General features: G+C 38.0%; 3 protein-coding genes across 3 annotated transcripts; 2 read left to right on the plus strand and 1 right to left on the minus strand.

The window, feature by feature from the left end:
* The first annotated feature begins 1,523 nt into the window (after positions 1-1,523).
* Positions 1,524-9,909, plus strand: LOC137097685 (protein phosphatase 1D-like). Its single transcript, XM_067472246.1, has 3 exons — positions 1,524-1,989; positions 6,120-6,348; positions 8,254-9,909. The coding sequence occupies exons 1-3, from the start codon at positions 1,524-1,526 to the stop codon at positions 8,297-8,299; spliced, it is 741 nt and encodes a 246-aa protein (XP_067328347.1). The 3' UTR covers positions 8,300-9,909.
* Positions 6,221-12,218, minus strand: LOC137097672 (derlin-2-like). Its single transcript, XM_067472143.1, has 4 exons — positions 12,101-12,218; positions 8,945-9,010; positions 8,356-8,491; positions 6,221-6,428 (listed from the first exon to the last, which is right to left on the minus strand). Exons 1-3 carry the CDS (start codon positions 12,191-12,193, stop codon positions 8,378-8,380), a joined length of 273 nt encoding a protein of 90 aa, XP_067328244.1. The 5' UTR covers positions 12,194-12,218; the 3' UTR covers positions 6,221-6,428; positions 8,356-8,377.
* A 276-nt stretch (positions 12,219-12,494) lies between these two features.
* LOC137097673 (protein MIS12 homolog) lies at positions 12,495-15,882 on the plus strand. The gene is made up of 2 exons (XM_067472144.1): positions 12,495-12,599; positions 15,195-15,882. Exon 2 carries the CDS (start codon positions 15,201-15,203, stop codon positions 15,801-15,803), a length of 603 nt encoding a protein of 200 aa, XP_067328245.1. The 5' UTR covers positions 12,495-12,599; positions 15,195-15,200; the 3' UTR covers positions 15,804-15,882.
* The last annotated feature ends 4,323 nt before the right edge of the window (positions 15,883-20,205 follow it).

Raw genomic sequence — 20,205 nt, forward strand, 5'->3', positions numbered from 1 at the left:
AATAGTATACAATTACAATATAATTAGTATACAGTTATAATATTACTATTATACAATTATAATATTTTTATACAATTATAATATTGTACAATTATAATATAGTTATAACATAATAATATACAATTATACGATATACAATTATACAATTATATTATACAAGTAAATTATTATACAATTATATTGCTATTATACAATTATAACATGACTATTATACAATTACAATATAATTATTATACAGTTATACGATTACTATTATACAATTATATTACTATTATACAATTATCATATTTTATGCAATTATACTATATTATACAATTATTATTATATTATTATACAAGTAAATTATTATACAATTATATTGCTATTATACAATTGTAACATGACTATTATACAATTATATTACTATTATACAATTATATTTTTATAGAATTATAATATACAATTTTAATAATATACAATTATACTTTAATACACAATTATTATATTATTGTACAAGTAAATTATTATACAATCATATTGCTATTATACAATTGTAACATGACTATTATACAATTATAAATATTATACATTATACATATATTATTTATTATACTGTATACTTATAATACAGTTATAATATTACTATTATACAATTATATTACTATTATAATTATTTTATAATTTTATTATAATTATTTATAGTAATATATTACTATATACTATACTTACTATATTACTATACTATATTACTATATTACAATTATAATAATATACAATTATATTATTATACAAGTAAATTATTATACAATTGCCATTATACAATTATGACATGACAGTTATACAATTATAATAATATACAATTATTATTATATTATTATACAAGTAAATTATTATACAATTGCCATTATACAATTATGACATGACTATTATACAATTATAATAATATACAATTATATTGTTATACAAGTAAATTATTACACAATTGCCACTATACAATTATGACATGACTATTATACAATTATAATAATATACAATTATTATATTATACAAGTAAATTATTATACGATTGCCATTATACAATTATAATGTCAGTTATACAATTATAATAATATACAACTATATTATTATACAAGTAAATTATTATATTACTATTATAATCATGTTATAATTTTATTATAATTATTTATAGTAATATATTATATACTATATATACTATATTACTATTATACAATTATAATAATAGACAATTATTATATTACTATACAAGTAAATTATTATACAATTGCCATTATACAATTATGACATGACTATTGTACAATTTTATATTGTATATATTGTACAATATTATATTATAATATTATTTTATATTGTACAATATGATTGTTCAATTCTCATGATCATCCTCTTCTCTCTTGGTTGTGGTGCTGCTGCTGCTCCTAGCCCCGCCTCCCTCGGAATGGAACGTTGGCCTCGCCAGCGTTCCATCCCGGATTGTGGTCGGTTCCGCGCCTGCGCAGAGGGGGCGGGCCCAGTCCCGGTGATTGATGGATGGAAGGAGGGAGGGGGCGTCCTCCTTGCGCGCGTGGAAGGTTGGGCTGCGCCGCGTTCCGTCGGCGATTGTGCCCTGTCCGCGGCGGCGGCGCATGCGCAGGAGGGTCTCCCCATCCCCTCACAACAATACGCGGATGGCGTCCGGGGCGGAGTGCGCGCTGCGGGTGAGCCTCTTCTCCGACCAAGGCGGGCGCAAGTACATGGAGGACGTCACCCACATCCTGGTGGAGCCTGAGAAGGAGGCTGTGGCAATGGAGGCGGAGGCCAAGGCCCGCTCGGTGGCCTTCTTCGCGGTGTGCGACGGGCACGGCGGGCGGGAGGCGGCCCTCTTCGCCCGGGAGCACCTCTGGGCCTTCATCAAGAAGCAGAAGGGATTCCGCTCCGCCGAGCCCCGCGCCGTCTGCGCCGCCCTCCGAAAGGGGTTCCTCGCCTGCCACCGCGCCATGTGGAAGCAGCTCCGTGAGTAGGCCCCGCATGATGGGAGTCCGAGTAGGAGCAGGGGGGGCCATTCCTGTCAACCCCAGAGTGCATCTGCACCTCCATCAGGGCTTTCCCCCTCTCCCCAACCCATTCTCCTCCTCACAAAGCTTATCTGCATATTGGGGATGATGGGAGTTGTAGTAGGAGCATGGGGACCCATTCCTGTCAATCCCAGGGTGCATTTGCACCTGAATCAGGGGTTCCCTCCCACTTCCTAAACCCCTCTCCTCCCCAGAAAGCTCTCCCTAAGCTATTCCCCTCCTCACAAAGCTTATATGCATATTGGGGATGATGGGAGTTGTAGTAGGAACAGGGGGACCCATTCCTGTCAAGCCCAGGGTGCATCTGCACATCCATCAGGGCTTCCCTCCCTCTCCCTAAGCCATTCCCCTTCTCACAAAGCTCTTCTGCATATTGGGGATGATGGGAGTTGTAGTAGGAGCATGGGAACCCATTCCTGCCAAGCCTAGGGGGCATCTGCATCTCCATCAGGGCTTCCCTCCCTCTCCATAAGCTATTCCCCTTCTCACAAAGCTTATCTGCATATTGGGGATGATGGGAGTTGTAGTAGGAGCTTGGGGAGCCATTCCTGCCAAGCCCAAGGTGCATCTGCGCCTCCATCAGGGCTGCCCTCCCTCTCCCGAAACTCCTTTCCTACCCAGAAAGCTCTCCCTAAGCTAGTCCCCTCCTCACAAAGCTCTTCTGCATATTGGGGATGATGGGAGTTGTAGTAGGAGCATGGGGACCCATTCCTATCAATCCCAGGGTGCATCTGCACATCCATCAGGGCTTACCTCCCTCTCCCTAAGCCATTCCCCTTCTCACAAAGCTCTTCTGCATATTGGGGATGATGGGAGTTGTAGTAGGAGCATGGGAACCCATTCCTGCCAAGCCTAGGGGGCATCTGCATCTCCATCAGGGCTTCCCTCCCTCTCCCTAAGCCATTCCCTTCCTCACAAAGCTTATCTGCATATTGGGGATGATGGGAGTTGTAGTAGGAACATGGGGACCCATTCCTGTCAAGCCTAGGGTGCATCTGCGCCTCCATCAGGGCTTCCCTCCCTCTCCCTAAGCCATTCCCCTCCTCACAAAGCTTATCTGCATATTGGGGATGATGGGAGTCGTAGTAGGAGCATGTGCACAAGAATCAGGCATTTCCCCCTCTCTCTAAGCTCCTCTCTTCCTCACACAGCTCTTCTGCATATTGGGGATGATGGGAGTTGCAGTGGGTGCATGGGAAGCTGACCCACCCAAGCCCAGGGTGCATCAGCACTTGACTCAGTGCTTTCCCCCTCTCTATCTCACAAAGCTCTTCTGCCGATTGGGAATGATGGGAGTTGCAATAGGAGCTTGGGAACCAATTCCTTCCAAGCTCAGGGTGCATCAGCACCTCAATCAATGCTTTGCCCCCCTCCCTAAGCCCCTCCCCACAAAACTCTTCTGCTGATTGGGGATGATGAGAGTTGTAGTGGGAGCAGGGGAAGCCATAGCTACCAAGCCATAATCCCCAACCTGTGTTGGAGATTATGGGAGTTGTAGTCCAGCACTTTTAGGGAAGCCCCTTCAACATCACTCTATGAAATCCACATGATCTGCTTTGAACTGGATTATATGGCAGTGTAGACTAAGATAATCCAGTTAAAATAATAATAATAATAATAATAATAATAATAATAATAATAAATATTATTTTGGTAAAATTATATTTTAATAATATATATAATAATATATAACATGAAATCCAGCATGTATATCTGATTTGCTGTGACATACTGTGTTTTTGTGTCAGTAAAATAATAATAATAATAATAATAATAATAATAATAATAATAATGTGGATTTTCTGCTTTGATAATCTGGATTATCTGGTAGTGTAGAAGGGGCCCAAGCTGTCAGAAAGGAATGGCAAATATCTAAACCAGTTGTATATGCTTGCCTTAATAAACTGGGCTGTGGCACAACTGGTTAGTAGCCAGCTGCATTAAAACACTACATGAGTTCAAAGCCAGCTCGGGTCGGAGTGAGCTCCCAACCATTAATAGTCTAGCTTGCTGTTGACCTATGCAGCCTGAAAGACAGTTGCATCTGTCAAGTAAGAAATTTAGGTACAGCTTTATGCAGGGAGGCTAATTTAACTAATTTACGACACCATAAAAACCTTCCAGCAGCGTGCATAAGACTGAGGAAGTACTCGATCAAAGACTCTGTCACAAGTGGACGGTGAAGCGACAGCTCCCCCTGTGGCCAGAATCGAGCATATCTTCATGAAGCCGGAAAGCTGGCGTGTTAAATTGCCTCTGTATCTGTCTATATATGCTGTATGTTTAATGGCACTGAATGTCTGCCATGTATATGTGCATTGTAATCCGCCCTGAGTCCCCTGCAGGGTGAGAAGGGTGGAATATAAATACGGTCAATAAATAAATAAATATGCTGCTGCTGTGAAGCTTTTGCAGCAATCTTGAAATACCGATCTTGCGTAAAACGTCAGGACTGGCCGAACTGGTGCCGCAACGAAATCCCATAATTATTTCCTTGGGTGCATTTACACCCAAGTGTAAATTAGTGCAGCTTGACGCCACTTGCACTGCCATGGCTTCGTGCTGTAGAATCAGAGGGCATATAGTTTTCATATAGTTTTCATTTACCTATAACTTTTCCTTCCAAAAAGTGCTGCAGCCTCACCAAACTATAAATCCCAGGATAATATAGCATTGAGCCCAAAACACTTGTCAAGTCACCTTCCAGTTCTGCCTGACTGTTCAAAGTCTGAGCAATGCACAACATGCAGTACTGCAGTTATCTAGTATATGCTTTCAATGTCTATTTATCTCTATTTATTAGGTGGGTATTAGGAATGATGCTGGAAAAAAAGAAATAATTATTTAAAATATTGTAATATGGATAATTCTCACTCACCTTAAGTGAACAGGCTGCTTTGGGTCCTGATGTCAAGAAGAAATAATAATAATAATAATAATAATAATAATAATAATAATCTTTATTTATACCCCACCACCATCACCCCAAGGGGACTCAAGGCGGCTTACATGTGGCCAAGCCCAACAACACATCAGTAAAACAACAAAGCAGTAAGTAAATAAAGCAATACAATTAATATAACTCACATATAAACAGTAACACACAAAAATTTAAAAACCTTAAGGCCAGGCCATATGTAATAGTTTAACATAATAATAATAATAATAATAATAATAATAATAATAATAATCTATATAAATAAAAATGTAATGTTCGTTTGTGGGATTAACAGAACTCAAAAACCACTGGATGAATTGACACAATACACCTAACAGTCCAACGAGTGTTCATCACCCTAAAACACAACACCCCACCCCTACCCCGCATAATGGACTTAAACCCCCCCAAAATACACCATATATACATATACACATACACTCATATACATATACGAATGAACACATATATACACATGTATATATATACAAAAGCACACATAAATATACACGGACATACATATACATACACACATATATACATATACACATTAACACACACAAATATACACATGCACACATACACACATATATACATATACACATGCACACAAATATAAATATACACATACATGCATCTATATACACAATATACATATATACACATAGAAACACACAAATATACACCCGCACATATATACACCCACATATATATACACACACACACATGTATACACATATACACAAATATATACACACATATAAATACATATATGCAGACTGGGCCACAGCAGCGCGTGGCAGGGGACAGCTAATAATAATAATAATAATAATAATAATAATAATAATAATAATAATAGCATACAGATCTCATTTGCTGTGACATACTGTGTTTTTGTGTCAGTAAAATAGTAATAATAATAATAATAATAATAATAATAATAATATCATCTTTTGGGCAAAAGAGATCTCGTACCTTCTGTGAGAATGAGAATCATAGAATCCTAGAGGGCCACCCAGACAAATGCCCTGCCATGCAGGAAGGCACAATCAAAGCCCTCCTGACAGATGGCCATCCGTCCTCTACTTAAAAGCCTTCAGTGTTCACATCTTTCTCTCGCTCCTCTGCAGCTGAGTGGCCGAAGACGATGAGCGGCCTTCCGAGCACGTCAGGGACAACAGCCAGTGTGGTCATCATCCGGGGCTCCAAGATGTACGTGGCGCACGTGGGCGACTCCGGCGTGGTGCTCGGTGTCCAGGATGACCCCAAAGACGACTTTGTCCGGGCCGTGGAGGTGACGCAGGACCACAAGCCAGAGCTCCCCAAGGAGCGGCAACGGATTGAAGGCCTCGGGGGCAGGTACGCAGCCAAAACACCATATTTTAGTAATATTAGACCTTGACATTTGGAAGTTGTAATTGCTGGGATTGATAGTTCGCCTACAATAAAAAAATAAAACAACATATAATTTAAAAGCACGTAGTTAAAACGTATCAATTGAAGAAATATTTACAATCATGCCGTCCAAAAACATATACCAGGAACCATCCCAATTGTCATTGTATTGTTCATTATTGTACTGGAACATCGATTGTTGCACTAGGAATCACTGTGCAAATGCTTGGTCCCATTATTATTATTATTATTATTATTGTTGGTCTTGTTTTTAGACCAAATGCTTGATGCCATCATCATCATTATTATTATTATTATTATTGGTCTTGTTTTTAGACCAAATGCTTGATCCCATTATTATTATTATTATTATTATTATTATTGGTCTTGTTTTTAGACCAAATGCTTGATCCCATTATTATTATTATTATTATTATTATTATTATTATTATTGGTCTTGTTTTTAGACCAAATGCTTGATCCCATTATTATTATTATTATTATTATTATTATTATTATTGGTCTTGTTTTTAGACCAAATGCTTGATCCCATTATTATTATTATTATTATTATTATTATTATTATTATTGGTCTTGTTTTTAGACCAAATGCTTGGTCCCATTATTATTATTATTATTATTATTATTATTATTGGTCATGTTTTTAGACCAAATGCTTGGTCCCATTATTATTATTATTATTATTGGTCATGTTTTTAGACCAAATGCTTGGTCCCATTATTATTTCTATTATTACCATTGGTCTTGTTTTTACCTATGTGTTTTCACCGTGTTGTACCCTGCTTCAATCTTTGAGGAGAGGCGGATAACAAATAAAATATATTATTATTAATATTGGTTTGTTGTGAGTTTTCTGGGCTGTCTGGTCATGTTCCAGAAGCATGCTCTCCTGACGTTTTGCCTGCATCTATGGCAGGCATCCTCAATGGTTGTGAGGTCTCCCAACCTCTGAGGATGCCTGCCATAGATGCAGTCAAAACGTCAGGAGAACATGCTTCTGGAACATGGCCAGACAGCCCAGAAAACTCACAAAAAACAGTGATTCTAGCCATTAAAGCCTTTGACAATATGTTAATATTATTGTTATTATTTATTATCAGGAGCCACTTGAGAAATTGCCAAGTCGCTTCTGGTGTAAAAAACTTGGCCGTCTGCAAGAACATTTCCCAGGGGATGTTGCCCAGATGTTTTTGATGTTTTACCATCCTCCCATGTTCCCACATGAGAAGCTAGAGCTGAGATGGGAGCTCAACCTGCTCCCCAGATTCAAACTGCCAACCTATCAGTCAGCAAATAATATACAAGTTCTGATTCGAAGCTAATAATAATAATAAACCATTTCTGTTCTGAAGCTGATGATGATAATAATAATGTACAAATAATATACAAATTCTGATCTGAAGCTGCTGCTAATAATAATAATAATAAAAAAAAACAATTTCTGTTCTGAAGTGGATAACAATAATATACAAATTCTGATTCAAAGCTGCTAATAATAACAGTAATACGCAAATTCTGATCTGAAGCTGGTAATAATAATAATTATCATCATCATCATATACAAATTCTGATTTGAAGCTGACGATGATAATATACAAATTCTGAAGATGAAGCTAATTATTATGATTATTATTATTACTATTATATACAAATTCTGGTCTGAAGATGATGATGATGATGATTATGTTATGGGATTATTTGAGCCAGGTTGCAAAAAGGCCTTCCATGCAAGCAAAACGACAACGCTTCCAGCTCTAAGATTCTATGAGTTTATGATTCCAAGTTTTTAAAAAGCTTTCAAAACATCCTGGCACTCAAGACTCACATTTACATCCTTCTCACATTTAGGACATCAGAACAACAACAACAGCCAACCTGTCAAAATCCAGGATGACAATTAAGGACAAAGCAACTGCTTCCTTCCTAATAATCCCAGATCCCCTCAATCACCTTGGATCCAGCCATGGTGACACTACGAATTTTGCCTTCTGGGAAACAGAAACAAAGGATACAAAAAGATCATATTGAACAAAAAGTTAAACCCAACTGGTCCGAAGAAAAGGTAGTTCGTGATAAGCCGCCATACCTGTAAGAGAAATTGAGCGTCAAAAGACAAAGAATTGCTTAGATGAGAAGAAGCCACCCATTAAGGCAATGGATTTCTTCCCCCGATACAAGAAATTATAGAGTGTCTGAGGCTGGATCTACACTGCCATATAAAATCTAGACCACCTGCTTTGATGATCTGGATTATATGGCAATGTAGATCTGGCCTGAGCTTCTACTGAGTACATTTCAGTTGTCAATGAGCAAGAGCCTTGGAGTCACTCAATGCTGGAGACCCAAGCAAGGAAAATAAACAAGCATGTAATTCTCCGGCAATATTGTGAGCACACATTCCATGAATGAGAGAAACAACAGGAAAATTTACAGTTCCCCCTCCATAGCCGCAGCTTTGACTTTTGCAGATTTGATGCAATTGCTGTCGGTCTCAAGGATCACTGACATTAAAACGAACAAACAAACAAAAGACACTTACTTGAAAATTCTTAAATATCAATTCCGGGTTGAAGTACAGCTGAAATGGAGTGATTAACTCTAATTGCTGAAATAAATAAGAAAACAAAAGGCGTTACCCTTCCCATCCATTTTACCAAGGAGCCATTATTCAATATTTCTGCAATTCAGAAGTGTTTCGTAGATTAATAAATCATTTGGTCTAGGTTTAATTCCACTGGGGCCCCCAGTGGTGCAGCGGGTTAAACCGCTGTGCTGCTGAACTTGCTGACCAAAAGGTTGCAGGTTCGAATCTGGGGAGCAGCATGATCTCTCGCTGTTAGCCCCAGCTTCTGCCAACCTAGCAGTTCGCAAACATGCAAATGTAAGTGGATCAATAGGTACTGCTCTGGTGGTCCAACCCCATTCTGCCAAGAAGCAGGAAAATTGTATTGAAAGCGCCTCTGACAGATGGCTATCCAGCCTCTGTTTAAAAACATCCAAAGAAGGAGCCTCCACCACACACTGGGGCAGAGAGTTCCACTGCTGAACAGCTCTCACGGTCAGGAAGTTCTTTCTAATATTTATTTATCGTGTCATAGGCAACCAGAACATTGTATTACATTTCTAACAGAACAAAACAAACAAACAGAAAAAAACCTACAAATTTTGCAAACTTGGTAGCTGATTAAATGTCCTTTGACCAGTATCTGGCCACTTGGAGCGCTTCTGGTGTTGCTGCAAGAAGGTCCTCCATCGTGCATGTGGCAGGACTCAGGTTGCATTGCAGTTCTCCCTAATGTTCAGATGGAATCTCATTTCTGTAGTTTGAAGCCATTGTTTTGTGTCATAGTCTCACTGTAAAAGTTTGTTACACTTTTGCACCTTTACTTCAATCTCTAGCTTCTTGTAACCCATGTGAATGATCTCTGACAAAAGCTTGGAGTTCCACATTTTGGCGCCTTTGCGAACGAAAATTGTTTGAAATAGCAACCTTCTTCAAGCCTCCACTAGTTGTTTGTTATTGCTTACAATATTGTATATGTGTGTGTTGGTATGCAGTTTTCCTTAACTCTGTGTTGTGGGAGGGGCTGCTGACGATGTGATCAGACCTGGGACTATTCAGGACTCAGACTCCATTTTAGAAGGAGTATGCTTTTAGATGTCAGTAGAAACAGAATGCTTTAGGAAGAAGACAGAGGCTCCATTAGACTCTGAAACTTTAGACTTTGGGCTGTTAATCATTGAATCCTAGAGTTGGAAGAGACCTCATGGGCCATCCAGTCCAACCCCATTCTGCCAAGAAGCAGGAAAATAACATTCAAAGCACCCCCGACAGATGGCCATCCAGCCTCTGTTTAAAAACCTCCAAAGAAGGAGCCTCCACCACACTCCGGGGCAGAGAGTTCCACTGCTGAACGGCTCTCACAGTCAGGAAGTTCTTCCTGATGTTCAGATGGAATCTCCTTTCTTGTAGTTTGCAGCCATGGCTCCATGGGGTCCTAATAATAATAATAATAATAATAATAATCTTTATTTGTACCCCGCCACCATCTTCCCAATGGGGATTTGGAGCGGCTTACATGGGACCAAGCCCAAACAACAATTACAATAAAGAACAACCGAATGCAAACCGAAAACGCAAACAATAAACAACATCATAATTACATAAAACATATGAATATACAGCAATATAAAATTACAATAAACACAGTGACAATGGGTGGGCTACATGTAATGGTTAAAAGAACTAATTAAAACTGGTTAAAAACTCGAGTGAGATAAAAGAGAAACAAATTATTTGTGGAGGAGGGCTCATTATAGTGGGAGATGTGGAATCAAATTTTCCCACGAGGGGGGGACGGGGACGTATACTCCAGTAAGAGTCCTAGTCTCCAGGGCAGCAGAAAACAAGCTTGCTTGCTCCTCCTCCCTATAACATATTCCCCTCACATATTTATACATGGCCCTCATCATGTCTCCTCTCAGCCTCCTACTACAACTCCCATCACCCCCAATATGCAGATAAGCTTTGTAAGGAGGGGAATGGCTTAGGGAGAGGGAGGGAAGCCTTGATTCTGGTGCACATGCACTCTGGGCTGGGAAGGAATGGGTCCCCCTGCTCCTACTCCCACTCTCATCCCGCGGGGCCTACTATGTAAGTAGATCAATAGGTACTGCTCTGGTGGGCCATCCAGTGCAACCCCATTCTGCCAAGAAGCAGGAAAATTGCATTCAAAGCAACCCTGACAGATGGCCATCCAGCCTCTGTTTAAAAACCTCCAAAGAAGGAGCCCCCACCACATTCCAGGGCAGAGAGTTCCACTGCTGAACAGCTCTCACGGTCAGGAAGTTCTTCCTAATGTTCAGATGGAGTCTCCTTACTTGTAGTTCGAAGCCATTGTTCCATTGCGTCCTAGTCTCCAGGGAAGCAGAGAACAAATTCGCTCCCTCCTCCCTATGACTTCCTCTAACGTATTTAGATTCCAGGGCAGGGAGTTCCACTGCTGAACAGCTCTCACAGCCAGGAAGTTCTTCCTCATGTTCAGATGGAATCTCCTTTCTTGTAGTTTGAAGCCATTGCTCCATTCCGTCCTAGTCTCCAAGGCAGCAGAAAACAAGCTTGCTCCCTCCTCCCTAGGACTTCCCCTCACATATTTACACATGGCCCTCATCATGTCTCTTCTCAGCCTTCTCTTCTTCAGGCTAAACATGCCCAGCTCTTTAAGCCGCTCCTCATAGGGCTTGTTCTCCAGACCCTTCATCATTTGAGTCGCCCTCCTCTGGACACATTCCAGCTTGTCAACATCTCCCTTCAATTGTGGTGCCCAGAATTGTATTCCAGGTGTGGTCTATCATTATCATTATATTATTATTATTATTATTATTATTGTATCATAATAATCATTATTAATGTGTTGTTAATAGACTTTGGGCTGTTAAATGATCAAGGGTCTGGAGAACAAGCCCTATGAGGAGCGGCTTAAAGAGCTGGGCATGTTTAGCCTGAAGAAGAGAAAGCTGAGAGGAGGCGTTTGGAATCCTCTCTGTGAGGCCTGAGTGTACAATCCCCCCTCGATTTCTCTTCGAAGACCCCAACCGATTGCGGCCTAGCTTCCCCTCAGGCCTCCCTCCCCCCTCAGGCCTGCCTCCGCGCTTCCCTCCGCCCCCAATCCCTTTCCGGGCGCGACTCACGGACCACGGCGGCGGTGGTGAGGACGCAGGCGGTGGCGTAGGCCCGGGTGACCGGCGGAACCTGAAGGTACTCCTGGCGGAAAGTCTGGTACGCCATCTTGCCTGGCGTGGCCCCACCCTCCTCCGCCCGGCCAATCGGAGCCCGAAGCGTGTTCCCCTCCGTCTAGCCAATCCCAGCCCTCCGCTTCTCTCGCCCGGCCAATCAGAATCGCCTTTTGCTCGCCGGCGCCGCCAATCGCAGCCCTTCCCCGCCCCCTCGCCTCGCGCCGCCGCCCATTGGTTCCCTCTCTCCGCCAATGGGAGGCCTCCACCTCCGGATAGCTTTGGGTCTGGACCAATGGGAGCGCGGGATGGGCAGGAAAAAGAGGAGGAGGCGTGGCCAGGCGAGGTTTTCAAGAATGGGCGGGAACGCCGTTGCTTTCCATTCCGGTCAGGCCTGGTGGGAAGTCAGTCCTGTTTATATGTATAGCAGACGCAGGGATTGAAGGTTTGCCTCCTTTGGGGTAAGTCTGTACTTGATTCTGCATGTGTAGAGGATATGAGACAATAATAATAAAGGGTATAATTTCATTGTACATATGCACACATAGATATATACCCATAAATACATACATATATATGTATACAATTATATTATATATATACACAATATATATAATATGTGTAATGGTACAATGAAATGTGTAATTTCATTGTACATATACACACATATATGCCCAAATACATATATATATATGTGTGTGTGTGTGTGTGTATAAATATACACACACACACAAAATTATATTATATTATATTATGTTATATATATTCATGAGAGCCCCAAGTGGCGCAGTGGGTTAAAGCACTGAGCTGCTGAGCTTGTTGATCGAAAGGTCGCAGGCTCGATTCCGGGGAGCGGTGTGAGCTTCCGCTGTCAGCCCTAGCTTCTGCCAACCTAGCAGTTCGAAAACATGCAAATGTGAGTAGATCAATAGGTACCGCTCCGGCGGGAAGGTAAGGGCGCTCCATGCAGTCATGCCGGCCACATGACCTTGGAGGTGTCTACGGACAACACCGGCTCTTCGGCTTAGAAATGGAGATGAGCACCACACCCCAGAGTCAGACATGACTGGACTTAATGTCAGGAAACTACCTTTACCTTTACATATATATATATACACACACACAATTATATTATGTTATATATATTCATAATATATATAATGGTATAATTTCATTGTACATATACACACACACACATACATATATATATACAATTATATTATATTATGTTATATATATTCATAATATTTATAATGGTATAATTTCATTGTACATATACACCCATAAATACATATGTGTGTGTATATATATATATATACTCACAAACACACACATATATATATACAATTATATTATATTATGTTGTATATATTCATAATATATATAATGGTATAATTTAATTGATTTACGGAACTCCGAACGCTGAGCTCAGGATTAGCCTACTACTGTGTTATTGTATTGTTTTGTATTGATGATTTTAATTTTTAATTTGTAACTGTTTAATTGCTTTTATATATGTATGTATATGTGACAAAGGCATCGAATTGTGCCTTCCTCTGTAAGCCGCCCTGAGTCCCCCCTTGGGGGTGAGAAGGGCGGGGTAAAAGTGACGGAAATAAATAAATAATACATATACACACACATATATACACATATATAGCCATAAATACACATATATGTAAACTATTATATTATATACATAATATATATTATATATATGGTATAATTTAATTGTACATATACACACATATATATCCATATATACATATGTATACAATTATATTATATATATATATATATAACGTATTCTATATTTGTATTGTAGTATATGTAATAATATATATAATAATACACATATTTATTATTTATTATTCGAACTTATATGCTGCCACTCCCCTGGGGCTCGGAGCGGCTTACAAGAACAAGCTAAAATCGAACAACAATTTAAAAACAGCAATATCAAATATTCAATTAATGTAATTTTATATATGTATGTAATGTATATTTATACATACACCTGTGCATAATAATATAATGTGCATAATAGTATAATGTATTCTATATCTTTGTTATAGTATATGTAGTAGCAATGTGTATACACACACATATATATTCAATGTATGTGTGCATATATATGTAGGTATATATGCAGAGTATATGCATAGTTTATATATATATTCTTATATACATACATATATAATAATGTGTATAATATGCATTATGCACATACAATTACTGTATTTTTATATATTTCATTATACACATTATTATAATCCACAGAGAATCCAATACACATATATATACATATTATATATAGAACAATATAATGTATTCTATATCTGTGTTGTAGTATATGTAGTAGCAATAACGTGTATATACAATCATATATTCAATAATGTGTGTATGTATATATGCAGAGTATTTGTTGTTGTTCATTCGTTCAGTCGTCTCCGACTCTTCGTGACCTCATGGACCAGCCCACGCCAGAGCTCCCTGTCAGCCGTCACCACCCCCAGCTCCTTCTAGGTCAGTCCAGTCACTTCAAGGATGCCATCCATCCATCTTGCCCTTGGTCGGCCCCTTTTCCTTTTACCTTCCACTTTCCCCAGCATAATTGTCTTCTCTAGGCTTTGCTGTCTCCTCATGATGTGGCCAAAGGACTTCAGCTTTGTCTCTAGTCTCCTTCCCTCCAATGAGCAGTCGGGCTTTATTTCCTGGAGGATGGACTGGTTGGATCTTCTCGCAGTCCAAGGCACTCTCAGAGTATATGTATAGTTTATACAATAAAAATACACACGTGTGTGTATATATATATATATAAGCATATATTTTCAATTATTATATTTTTTATATATGCACAGAGGTTTAACCCACTGCACCACTGGGGGTTAAGATATAGAAGATAGTTAAGATATAGAAGATATAGATAGATAGGAGGCTGTAATAATTACGTATGCGGAGAGAGTAGTGGAGGTTGAGTTGGAGTGTAGTGGAGAGTAGTGGAGGCTGTCAGTCTCCCTCCTTGGAGGCTGAATTCTTTCCTTTTGCCTCCACAGCTCGTGATGTCTGACGCACGCTCGTTATACGCGACCCAGTTCTTTGGCTTCACACCAGAGACCTTTGTGCTGAGGATCTACACGGCCTTCCAGGAGTCCCTCTCACGCAATGTGGTGAGAATGGAGGCGGACCTGCTGGAGCGCTTCCCCAATGAGGACCCGGCCCTCATCCGCCAGGGCACGGAGGAGTTCCTGGCCTTGGCCAAAGACCACTTGAAGGCCCTCTTTCCGCAGTTGGAGGCCACCCTGCACCAGTCTGTGCTGGACATCCCGGACAATGTCCAGCTCCCGGGAGACCAGGCGCAGGAGGAAGCTGGGGAAGGCTCTTCGCAGGAAGGGCTCCGAGAGCTGCAAGAAGAGGTCCGACAACTAGAGGCCCGGCTGGAGGCTGAGAACCGGGCCGCGGAGGCCCTGGAGGCTGAGCTGGAGGAGCAGCGGATTGTGCGGGCGCACCAAGAGAGGCTGCGGCAGTGGTGGCGGGGCCTGGAAGAGGCCACCCGGGGAGACGGGAGCAGTGTCAGCCTCCAGGAAGCGCTGCAGGCCTTGACTGAGACTGCACTGCAGCTGCAGGACGTGGTGCGCACAGTCGAGAAGAAGTTGGCCGAGTGACCCCTCCCTCCCCCCCCCCACACGCGGAGCTGGACATGGCACGTTGTGTAATCAATGCACATTAAATCTTAGAGATTGTCACGCAGCATCACAGCCATGCTTTTCTTTTTTGTTTTCCCTGAAAATAAGCCCTAGGATGATTTTTTGAGGATGCTTGGAATATAATATAATATAAAACCCTCCCTGGTTTCCCTGAAAATAAGGCCTACCCTGAAAATAAATCCTAGTGTGATTTTTCAGGAGTCTTTTTGTGCTTTTAGTGATATCCTTGTTTCCCATGCTCAGATCTTGACTGAAAAGGGAGACTTTATTTGGCAGTGAAACAAAACAAACAAGCAACCCAGCATTGTTCCATATACTGTATATACTCGAGTATAAGCTGGCCCAATATATAAGAAAGGCACCTAATTTTACCACAAAAAAACTGGGAAAACGCATTCACTTGAGTATAAGCCGAAGGTAGGAAATGCAGCAGCTTATAATAATAAATAATAAAACTTTATTTGTACCCCGCTACCATCTGCCCCCGGTCGCGCAGTGGGTTAAAGCACTGAGCTGCTGAGCTTGTTGATCGAAAGGTCGCAGGTTCGATTCCGGGGAGTGGCGTGAGCTTCCACTGTCAGCCCTAGCTTCTGTCAACCTAGCAGTTCGCAAACATGCAAATGCGAGTAGATCAATAGGTACTGCTCCGGCGGGAAGGTAACGGTGCTCCATGCAGTCATGCCGGCCACATGACCTTGGAGGTGTCTATGGACAATGCTGGCTCTTCGGCTTAGAAATGGAGATGAGCACCACACCCCAGAGTCAGACATGACTGGACTTAATGTCAGGGGAAAACCTTTACCTTTTTACCATCTCCCCAAGGGACTCAGTGTAGCTTATATGAGGCCGATCCCAAATACAACAATACAAGCAATAATAACAATACAAGCAATTAAAATAAAGCATGGACAATAAAATGATAAAACATTAACAATAAGACAATACACAATTAGCTACCAGTCAATTACAAAATAAAAAGAGATACCACTGCAATTAAATTAATTGATGTTAAATGTTTTTGAATATTTACATAAAACTGTAATTTAGGATAAGACTGTCCAACTCTGATTAAACAATTGTTCCAACCTTTTTCAGTGTAAATGTGCTTGTGTCTCCTTCCAATAATAGAATAAAAGAAATAGTAAACATCACAATGGAGTAAGATAGTAAATGTTATAATAATAGAGAATTGCAAAAGTCGCAAAATAATCCTTTATACAACTTGAATCGGTTACAAAAAAGCATTTGTTCCACTGCCGCATAGTTGGATCATCAAATGTCTGGATGTCATCAGGGTTTGGGAAAATATTAGCAAGTTCACTGAAAATGCAATGAAACAATGGAAAACTAGGATGTTTGTGGGCAACGGATGATATGGAACTGTTAAAATCAAGAGAGGAATTTTCCAGGGTACTCACTGTCACCACTGTTATTCATCATTGCAATGATCCCACTGTCAGCAATTCTACAGAAAACAAACCTGGACTGCCTAACGGCAAGAAATTCATCAAAAACTTCCCACTTAGTGTACATGGATGACCTAAAGCAGCATTTCTCAATCTGGAGGTTGGGACCCCTGGGGTGGTCGCGAGGGGGTTTCAGAGGGGTCGCCAAAGACCATCAGAAAACATATTTCTGATGGTCTTAGGAACTCCTTTGACAGAGAAGCCTGCAGATATCCCAATGTATGAAGTTAAAATATGCTCATTGACAGATTATATTCTTGCATTTTTAACTGGCCAAAGAAATCTTTGGATTTACATGGAAATTAAGTGGCTTTAATTATTATAATTTAATTATTCAATTATAATAATATACAATTATAACATTATTATACAACAACAATATACAATTATTATATTATTATACAATTATAGTAATATACAATTATATAATTATTTAATAATTATTTAATAATTGTATAATATTGTTATAATTGTATGTAATTATTATACAATTATTGTGGAGCCCCTGGTAGCGCAGTGGGTTAAACCCTTGTGCCTGCAGGACTGAAGACTGACAGGTCGCAGGTTTGAATCCGGGGAGAACACAGATGAGCTCCCTCTATCAGTTCCAGCTCCTTATGCAGGGACATGAGAGAAGCCTCCCACAAGGATGGTAAAAACATCAAAAACATCTGGTCGACGTCCCCTGGGCAAGGTCCTTGCAAACAGTCAATTCGAGTATAATCCAACCCAAATATAAGCCGAGGCACCTAATTTTACCACAAAAAACTGGGAAAACTTATTGACTCGAGTATAAGCCGAGGGTGAGAAATGCAGCTGCTACTGGTAATCATTAGTAGGTTAAATGTATTTGAGTATTTACATAAAACTGTAATTTAAGATAAGACTGTCTTGATTAAACCATTATTCTAACCACCTTCACTGTAAATGTGCTTACGTATCCTTCCAATAATAATAAAGAGGGTAAAATAATAAATGTAATAATGATAATAGAGTAAAATAATAAATGTAATACTAGAGTAAAATAATAAATATAATAATGGAGTAAAATAATAAATGTAATAAAATAATAGTACAGTAAAATAATAACAATAATCATAATAATAGAGTAAAATAATAAATGTAATAAAATTACTAATAACAGTAAAATGCAATGAAATGTGATGATTACAGGAATGGAAATTTGGACGACTGATTGGATCACGACTCTAGTTATGAGATGCATTGTGTTGTCTATTGTTGTATCAATATTGTATATTATGCTTTTATGGTTTTAAATTGTATATCGTTTATTGATTCTTATCCTTGTAAACCGCGTTGAGTCGCCTGTTGGGCTGAGAAACTGCGGTATACAAGTAAATAAATAAATAAATAAATAAAATAATAAATAACCTTGACTCGAGTATAAGCCGAGAGGAACTTTTTCAGCCTAAAAAGGGGGCTGAAAAACTAGGCTTATACTCGAGTATATACAGTTATTGTACAATTATAATAGTATACAATTACAATATAATTAGTATACAGTTATAATATTACTATTATACAATTATAATATTTTTATACAATTATAATATTGTACAATTATAATATAGTTATAACATAATAATATACAATTATACGATATACAATTATACAATTATATTATACAAGTAAATTATTATACAATTATATTGCTATTATACAATTATAACATGACTATTATACAATTACAATATAATTATTATACAGTTATACGATTACTATTATACAATTATATTACTATTATACAATTATCATATTTTATGCAATTATACTATATTATACAATTATTATTATATTATTATACAAGTAAATTATTATACAATTATATTGCTATTATACAATTGTAACATGACTATTATACAATTATATTACTATTATACAATTATATTTTTATAGAATTATAATATACAATTTTAATAATATACAATTATACTTTAATACACAATTATTATATTATTGTACAAGTAAATTATTATACAATCATATTGCTATTATACAATTGTAACATGACTATTATACAATTATAAATATTATACATTATACATATATTATTTATTATACTGTATACTTATAATACAGTTATAATATTACTATTATACAATTATATTACTATTATAATTATTTTATAATTTTATTATAATTATTTATAGTAATATATTACTATATACTATACTTACTATATTACTATACTATATTACTATATTACAATTATAATAATATACAATTATATTATTATACAAGTAAATTATTATACAATTGCCATTATACAATTATGACATGACAGTTATACAATTATAATAATATACAATTATTATTATATTATTATACAAGTAAATTATTATACAATTGCCATTATACAATTATGACATGACTATTATACAATTATAATAATATACAATTATATTGTTATACAAGTAAATTATTACACAATTGCCACTATACAATTATGACATGACTATTATACAATTATAATAATATACAATTATTATATTATACAAGTAAATTATTATACGATTGCCATTATACAATTATAATGTCAGTTATACAATTATAATAATATACAACTATATTATTATACAAGTAAATTATTATATTACTATTATAATCATGTTATAATTTTATTATAATTATTTATAGTAATATATTATATACTATATATACTATATTACTATTATACAATTATAATAATAGACAATTATTATATTACTATACAAGTAAATTATTATACAATTGCCATTATACAATTATGACATGACTATTGTACAATTTTATATTGTATATATTGTACAATATTATATTATAATATTATTTTATATTGTACAATATGATTGTTCAATTCTCATGATCATCCTCTTCTCTCTTGGTTGTGGTGC

Source organism: Anolis sagrei, chromosome 11 (genome assembly GCF_037176765.1).
Source record: "Anolis sagrei isolate rAnoSag1 chromosome 11, rAnoSag1.mat, whole genome shotgun sequence".
Taxonomy (NCBI): Eukaryota; Metazoa; Chordata; class Lepidosauria; order Squamata; family Dactyloidae; genus Anolis; species Anolis sagrei.

What these genes read in the sequence shown, in the direction of transcription:
- LOC137097685 (XM_067472246.1), top strand. Translation starts at nt 1,524, where the DNA reads ATGGATGGAAGGAGGGAGGGGGCGTCCTCCTTGCGCGCGTGGAAGGTT. An exon ending in CGCCATGTGGAAGCAGCTCC is followed by an intron (nt 1,990 to 6,119) that starts GTGAGTAGGCCC and finishes GCTCCTCTGCAG; the next exon opens with CTGAGTGGCCGAAGACGATG. An exon ending in ATTGAAGGCCTCGGGGGCAG is followed by an intron (nt 6,349 to 8,253) that starts GTACGCAGCCAA and finishes TCTCACATTTAG; the next exon opens with GACATCAGAACAACAACAAC.
- LOC137097672 (XM_067472143.1), bottom strand. Translation starts at nt 12,193, where the DNA reads ATGGCGTACCAGACTTTCCGCCAGGAGTACCTTCAGGTTCCGCCGGTC. An exon ending in TCCTCACCACCGCCGCCGTG is followed by an intron (nt 9,011 to 12,100) that starts GTCCGTGAGTCG and finishes TATTTATTTCAG; the next exon opens with CAATTAGAGTTAATCACTCC. An exon ending in TGATATTTAAGAATTTTCAA is followed by an intron (nt 8,492 to 8,944) that starts GTAAGTGTCTTT and finishes TTTCTCTTACAG; the next exon opens with GTATGGCGGCTTATCACGAA.
- LOC137097673 (XM_067472144.1), top strand. Translation starts at nt 15,201, where the DNA reads ATGTCTGACGCACGCTCGTTATACGCGACCCAGTTCTTTGGCTTCACA.